The sequence below is a fragment of the Antrostomus carolinensis genome, unplaced genomic scaffold, assembly GCF_000700745.2.
Source record: "Antrostomus carolinensis isolate BGI_N321 unplaced genomic scaffold, ASM70074v2 scaffold51491, whole genome shotgun sequence".
NCBI lineage: Eukaryota > Metazoa > Chordata > Aves > Caprimulgiformes > Caprimulgidae > Antrostomus > Antrostomus carolinensis.
In genome coordinates, this window is record NW_010295887.1 from 1,613 (window position 1) to 9,755 (window position 8,143).

The 8,143-nt window shown below is 37.0% G+C and overlaps 1 protein-coding gene across 1 annotated transcript in view; it reads left to right on the forward strand.

The window, feature by feature from the left end:
• Positions 1-806: 806 nt before the first annotated feature.
• LOC104532806 (TRMT1-like protein) overlaps positions 807-8,143 on the forward strand; it is a gene marked incomplete at its 5' end in the record, with an annotated part of 10,037 nt that continues 2,700 nt past the window's right edge. Inside the window, 5 exons of the mRNA XM_029087500.1 lie at positions 807-959; positions 2,109-2,171; positions 4,031-4,144; positions 4,911-4,975; positions 5,429-5,563. Of these exons, the coding sequence (XP_028943333.1) occupies positions 807-959; positions 2,109-2,171; positions 4,031-4,144; positions 4,911-4,975; positions 5,429-5,563 (530 nt within the window). The remainder of the gene's footprint in view (positions 960-2,108; positions 2,172-4,030; positions 4,145-4,910; positions 4,976-5,428; positions 5,564-8,143) is intronic.

Sequence of the window (8,143 nt, forward strand, 5' to 3'; positions counted from 1 at the left end):
TTTTGAAGCCTGGGGGATCAGGGACAATACTGCTCAATCTACAGCCTTTCCTTGTACTTCCTAATGTCAGTTGGTGGGGAAAGGACCACACCTCTTCTGAGGATTTACACCTCTTCCTTTCCTGAAAACTCTTTTAAAATCACTAGGTGGTAGTCAGGACTGGTGCTCAGCTCAAGAGTCCATCCATTCATGTGTGAAATCAAGAGCAGATTTTTCCCCAAGTCCACCACTTGACTATTTTTTGTCCTTTTATCTCTGAATCACTCAGCCTCTTAAATCCTTTTGAAATTCTTCAGTAGGCCCTAGGGCAAATGCTGATGGCACCAGCACTTAACCCTCAATATACGGCCCCAGGTGATAGCAAATTCCTTCCTTGCTCCCCTCCTTTTTTCAGGTTATTCAGCTAGTCTTAAACAATTCTAAACTGTTTTCAAGTTTTTTTAGTTGCTAATATATTAGTATGAGTCTTCGGACCTCCTCCTTGCCTGCTTTGTCTTGCTAGTACTGCGTTTTGCCAGAAAATAACATATAAATATTATTTTGTTAACTTTAAACATCTGATGATACAGATGGGCGAACAGTTTTCATCTGTCCAGGATGGCATTATTTCACAGTGGTTACTAAGGATAAGTGATAATTAATGTCATTATTGTCCAACATACTGTTTATATTTTTTTTTCTTCACACTTGGAGTCATTTTTGCCTGTTAGAAACACCAAATTATTGGAAACAAAGTAACATACTTGTATAATTCAGTTATATCAGCAACACTTGTACTAATTTGTTGTTGGTTTGATTTTGTTAAGATGGTGTGGTCGTCTCTGGAGAAGTGGAAAGCAACAACCTGGATGTGGAAGTTACTGAGTCAGAATTGGAAACTGAAGAAAAAAGAATGGAGGAGAAATCCACAAAGGAATTGGACAGCAACATTTTGGATGTATCATCCGATTATCCAAGAGGTTTGCTAATAGATGCAGAGAATATTTGCGTGGCGGGCTTGAGGAAAGGAGGAGAAAAGGTAGAAGTAGTGGGGAAGAAAGGTGAAGGGAATGTGTGAAATCTCATTTTCCATATGTCTGGTAGGTATAGATACATTTTTTCCCCATATATCTGAATAAAACATTTTCTTAAGGCCTTAGAAATCTCTTTCAAATGAGATGCCATTTTCCCCTTACTAACATTTCTAGAAATCACTGTGGAAGTTTGGACATACACAGTGAGAGAAGTCAAGGTTAGATAAGATATGGACTACATCAGGCTCTGATGCTGAAAGCATCACGGAGAGCAGAGAAATTCTTGTTCTATCCAAGTGCAGAAATTAAAAGCCAGGTATTGCTTTTAACCCTAGCTTTAAAGTTCACCTCTGTATCTTCAGTGCATTGATCAATCGCTTTGTTTCACATAAGAAAACCTGAAGACTAATCCTGTAAAAACATCGCAAAGGTTTAAAATTGCTGGAGAATCAGTATTACTGTGAACTGGGATGTTCTGTGTGCTGAAACCAATAAAGGTGATTTATTGGATAAGCTAATTCTCTTGTTTGTAGCAAATTCTCCACTGTTACCAATGACTGATAAGTTGAAAAATCAGAAGGTTAATTTAAAGGTTACAATCTCCTAACAGGAAAAAAAAAAAAAGTGGTAGAATTTAATATATCCTGGCTATACAGTGAATAATTGTTACTTGAAATTGGTCTACTTCTAGCTGAAATATTGTAGTTTTGCCAGACAGCTCATAGAATGTTTTTATACTGCTTTGTGCATGATTTGCGTTCACACAGTTAAATCAGGAGTAAATGGAATGTGACCTGATCTTTTCAGCTTGTTTTTTCAAATGAAGGTCTTTCTAATTTGAGAAATTTGATGTGTTTCAGCATTAAAAAGCAAGTAGAAATAAATGGAGCTTTAATTAAAGAACCATTCTGGGGATTAATTTTGCAGTCATTCCTTCTACGACGGAAGCTAAAGCATACAAACAAGTATTCCAGTTGGTACTATAGTCAGTCTCTAATAGTGTTAGATTTGAAATGATGCATAGAAAAATAGCAGTAAACTACAAATATTTTTTTGACTAAGAATGTTTAACTTCAAAATATCTCTGCTTTTTAGAGAAACATATTTCAATTCAAAGACATCTTACTGATCTGCTGAAACTAGCTGACCTGAAAGAAGGTGAGTTTACCATGGCAGTATCCAAGAACACAGATCTTCAAGTTACAGGTATTTACATTTTTTCTTAGTTTTGATTTTTAACACACTACATATATTTATAATGTTTGAAGACTCGGAGTTTCATAAAAACTAGCTTTATCACTTGTTCCCTTGCTTATTGAATGTTGTACTTCTTTCAGTAAACTTAAGGCCTTAATGATTCCTTTCCATCTTTTTCCTCTGCATTGTAGCATTTCTAATGTTGGCAGTGGGCATGGATCAGCAAAATGTTAATTCCAGTCTCATTTTATTTGAAGTGTCACAATAACAGGGAAGCTGATTGTCATCTTTGCAGTGTTTGAATATCAGTTAAAAAAATATGTATTCTGGTTTGAATTGGTTTTTTTTTTTTTTGCCACTATTAATATCTGATGCAGATGAATATTGGAGGATGGCTTTAAGACGACAAAGTGTTTTTATTACAACTTCTATTTTTTCTCTGATTACATGTATGCATTTAGTGCTGGCAGTGGCAGCCCTTGCAACTGAAACTAGTTTTTATTCACAGATCAAAAAAACCATCAGAGTCCACATAGGGTCTGCATCATCCGGCTCTTGTGCTTTAGTGGAGTGGCCACTGATGGAAATAATAGCCTACCTCCATGTCTGTTTAATTTTACTAATAAATATGCCAAAAACATCCTATAGAGAGTTTGTTCCATTTTTAATGAGGAGATAGATCATAAGTATCTCATAAGTCTGGTACTTGTAGCTGTTACTGAGCCGAGTTAGATGTAAATCCATGGTAGTGATAAGAAATTCCTTATTCCCTTGCCTGTTCTCAACAGTAATTTTTTTTATTTTGCCATGGATGTAGCATTCTTCTGCCACGTGTGTTAATGGACTGACTTATTACCATCACCTCGTGTGTTTGATACTCAGTAAATCATAAGTCAATAAAAGAGACTGATCAACATTAGCCAACACTGGGGATTTATTTGGTGAGCCGTAGGCTGCCTCTGTTGCCTTTGGTGACATGGGACTCTGCGTGGACACAGTAATCCACTCATTAAAAAAGTCATAAAAAGGAATTTAACCATTGTGCAAGCCTGAGATAAGTAATTATTATTACAGATCCCCATGTTGTGTGGCATGTGTCAGTATCCATCCTGTATTACTCAAACACATCCAGGCTTTTCTGCTAAATTCTGCAGGAGAGCTTGTTTGATATTCAGCAGACTTAAGACCTGCAGTCAATGTGTGTGTGCTCTCGTACATAGTTCTGTGTACAGCTCTACAACATACGTCTCCCAGTAGCTAGTTTCCGTTTAGGTTAGTGCTTCAGATGCCTCAGTGCCTTTGGTGTCAGATAATCTTGCCTTTGCTTTTTTGTCCCTTATGCAAGAATGCCAAGAAAAGTTATTTTAACATAAACTACATTATCTTTTTTGCAGCTCAAAAAGGTACCAGGTGCTTGTTTGATCTAAAAGATTTGGGAGGGGGAAAGACAGATTCTTGTTCTAACCTCTTCAGTTGGGTTTTTTTTGAAACATTGCAAGTCTCTAGACTTCACATATAAAATTCTGTTATTCTGCAGTTCTCTTTGGAAGTTGCATTAGCCTCGTGTGGCTGGAGTAAAAAATACTAGAAGACAAAAATTAAAGTTTGTGGAAGTTATGATCTTTAAAGTAATAATGTCTCTTGTCTGTGTTCTGTGGAGTAGAAGAAGCAACCCATAAATTTGACGTTTGTGTGTGCCTGAAATAGAATATACCCTGGGGAATTAATGATCTCTAGCACCCATCAGCAATACCTTGATTCTTTTTTCTCAATGTGCATTTCATATGTTTCTCATACTGCTTCTTTATTTGTGTTTTCAGAAGAAAAGAAGCCTTGTCCATTGTGTCCTGAGGAGCAATACAAAGCTTGCTATAGCCACAAACTCTATCGTCACCTTCAGAATTTCCACTGGAAAGTTTCTGTTGAGTTTGAAGGTAATGGCAATCGTATTTGAACAGTAAATTCTGGAGGAAATTGTGGACATGTAGGACATTGTTCAAGTATTTATTTAGTGCCAGTATTTAGTAATTTTATCTGTTTTTTTTAACAAACTCTGTGATCTGCTTGTAAAATGCATTAAAATCCCTACCTGAAGTTTAAGAAGGAAAAGAAAGTGAGCAGTATGTGTTTTTTAAAGAACTAGGTGTGTGAGTTTGCAGGAAATCAAATGACTAATCAGGAGATGAACAAGATTAAAGTGAAATTAAAATTATCTGACTGGAGTTCTGGTTCTGCATGCACTGGCAGATGTCTTTTTGTTGTGGTGTTGTTTTTATTTTTTTCTCTAAACCATGGAACGTATATTTTATAGGACTATTCACTCAAGTCTTTTAGCCAGGTGACAATAGTTTTATAAAATGCTCACAGGTGCTTTTGAAAGTTATATACCATATGGCCTGAAGACTCACTGTAGCTTTGTAGGATGCTGACAGACTTACCAAAATGAATTTCCTGTATGTAATTTTTTCAGATTTAAAAAATTCATAATGTATAATTAGCTGATGAATTTCTCTGTGCAGAAGGTGAGTTTGTAATCAAATTGGATGATGTTCTCTTGTTGCTGTCTTGTGGCAATATTTGGGAATCTTAAATAAGACCATGCCCTAAAATCCAGAACATTTAGAATCAGAGTTTGTGGTATAGGACATATGCGTTGTTGTTACTTACTGTACTATGAGGTGACAAGAATTTGTTTTCTAGGGTACAGAATGTGCATCTGCTACTTACCTTGTCGTTCAGTAAAACCAAATCTTGTTGGAGACCAGGTAAAAATGCTGAGTCACAGAAATATTTGGGGGAAATGAGTGACTTGGGGGAACTTTTGCAATCTGCTTAGTCTCAAAATATGTCTTGCTATCCGGTGTGGGATTCCAAAAGCTTATCGGTCCAGAGTGTAGGTATCTGATATAACCCTTGAGTAGCTGAATGTAGTTGTGTGTCTCTCTTGCTTTGGTGGGTAGCTGCCTAGATCACGTAAAACTGTCACAGTTGGGAGTAAACAGCAGCTTTGTGTGGAAGAGATGAAGGATTTGTTAGACTTGGTGATGGATGCTTCTCAGTTCCTTCACTGGGTGCTGAGTACATGGAGTATTGGCAGAGTTTAATTGATATGTGCTAGAGGTAACAGACAGATGACTTCTTCATCTGCTTCTGTTCAGATGTTCTTCTACTTTAACCATATTTATGTATTCTGAAGCTATACATATTTTATTTTACAGACATTTTCAAAGATGGGAGCCCATTACCATTGTATCATCTGTTCAGCAACTATCACACGAAGAACTGACATGATAGGTCATATTAATCGTCATGTGAATAAAGGAGAAACTGAATCAAGGTTTATTACAGGTAGGTTCTTACTTCTAGAAAACATTCAGTCTCTTAATACTATCTGGCACATGGAGTAACTATGAATAAAGGAGAAATTGAATCAGGGTTTATTACAGGTAGGTTCTTGTGTAAAACATTCAATTTTTTAATAATATCTGGCACATGGAATAACTGATATGTGGGTGAGACACATGAGAAAAATTCCAAACCAGATTTAGTTTTACTAATGAGAAATCTGCCCTTAATACTTGAGAAGTTTTTTCTTTTGCTCAAAGGCGTAGTGTTGTGATTTAGTCTCTGCATTGACCAGCTGCTCTGTTCTTACTGATAAATAATAGTCTCTTCACAATTAGTTTAATGTTGTAAATGTAGGTTTCTGTCTTGCCAAAAAAATTAAGGACATGAAACCTATAAAACAATATCTGTATGGAGAATTTAATGGCTGTGTATTTGGGTGTGTGTATTTGTAAATCAGTCTTGAGTAAATCTCTGCAATGCAAAAACCCTTTGCTGTATATCCAAACTGCATCAGCATGGATTTGCAAAAAAAGATGACTTTTTTTGTCCAGTCCTGGAGAGTCACTATAGAGCTGTCCATAGTTCTTTAGTAAATGACAATCCTGTCTGACTACAACATACGTCTCCCAGTAGCTAGTTTCTGTTTAGGTTAGTACTTCAGATGCCTCAGTGCCTTTGGTGTCAGATAATCTTGCCTTTGCTTTTTTGTCCCTTATGCAAGAATGCCAAGAAAAGTTATTTTAACATAAACTACATTATCTTTTTTGCAGCTCAAAAAGGTACCAGGTGCTTGTTTGATCTAAAAGATTTGGGAGGGGGAAAGACAGATTCTTGTTCTAACCTCTTCAGTTGGGTTTTTTTTGAAACATTGCAAGTCTCTAGACTTCACATATAAAATTCTGTTATTCTGCAGTTCTCTTTGGAAGTTGCATTAGCCTCGTGTGGGTGGAGTAAAAAATACTAGAAGACAAAAATTAAAGTTTGTGGAAGTTATGATCTTTAAAGTAATAATGTCTCTTGTCTGTATTCTGTGGAGTAGAAGAAGCAACCCATAAATCTGACGTACTGACTTTCTTCAGAATTAGACTTTTGTTTCTAAACTCGTATAAACTAGATTGGCAGCATTTTAAATAATTGGAATGCTGAATCTTTTATTTTTGCAAGTTGTCTGTTTTTTACAGCTGCCCAGTAAAAAGCACATTATTGATTAGCTGGTGTGTAAAAATTAACTTTTTTCTGCCACAGCCGGGACTGTTGCTGTTGAAAATTGGGCTGATTTCTGTCTCTGTCTCTGTGTAGACACACAGATTTTATCTAGATAAAATATAAGAAATAAGATATATAATATAGATGAGACTGGGAGCTGTGAGGGTCATACTTCTTTCTGTTTCCAATATGCAGTTTATCATAGACTCACAGACTGGTTTGGGTTGGAAGGGACCTTAAAGCTCATCCAGTCCCAACCCCCCTGCCAGCAGCAGGGACACCTTCCACTAGACCAGGTTGCTCAAAGCCTCATCCAGCCTGGCCTTCAACACTTCCAGGGAGGGGGCATCTACAACTCCCTTGGGCAACCTAGGAGTGGTAGTTTAGTGTCTGGGGATCAGTTTGCATGTCAAAGCAGTGATAATGTTACCATCCATACCGTATTCCATACCTTTAACTTTTATAATAGAGTTTGTGTTGCACAATATATTAATCTCTGTATGGTTCCTTTCAGAGCTGTTAGTAAAGAGTGGCTCATTTGTTGTTTTTTAACAAAGTGCATGTGGCTGTTTTTCCTCATGAGGAGAGGAGAAATTCAGAGGTCAGATTTTTCATGCTTTGGAGACACTTCAACAGCACAGCGGGGCTGGGAACGTGAGGCACGTGGTAGCGCAGTTCACAGATATGTGATCTGTGTATTTGAAAGCACTGAGAGACAGGCAGGGTGAGCACTGAAAGTATCTAGCTGATAGCTAACACATTTTCCCTGGTTGTTTCTGGGTATATTTTGGTACTGTTAGACTGGGGATAAATTGCTCAGAGGAGTGACAGCGTGCCTTCACAGCTGTCAAATTGAGAAAGTTGTTTTGCCACAGACTATTTTATACAAAGCTTAGGGGCTGAAATTGTCCCTACGCTCGTGCTGTCTGTACACATTTCAGGAAGCTGTTTGCTAACTCATGCAGATGAAATTAAGGGTTTTGAGGGATTTTTTTGCAGTTCATTGATACACATTCAGGATTATGTTTTAATTAACTAGCAATGTATTTTGTTTGAACATGCAAAACAAATGTGCTAAGCCTCAGGCTCAGGGGCTTGCTTTCTTAAATTTGAATGAATACATAGGAACCCAACTGAGAAACAACAAATCTGATGTTTTATAGGAAGAAAATTGTGGCAGAGCTTGATCCTTGTCTGCCACTCCTGAGACCAGAAGATAAGTTGCCTGCTTTTTTTCCCTGTACATACTAATTAACTGATCCATGTGTGCCAATTAGATTACTGCATAATCCAGACTTCTTGCTATATGGGAGCGAATTTTCAATTTAATTTATCAAATGTGCTAATGTTAATTTCAGTTCCCAGTAACTCTTGCCTTT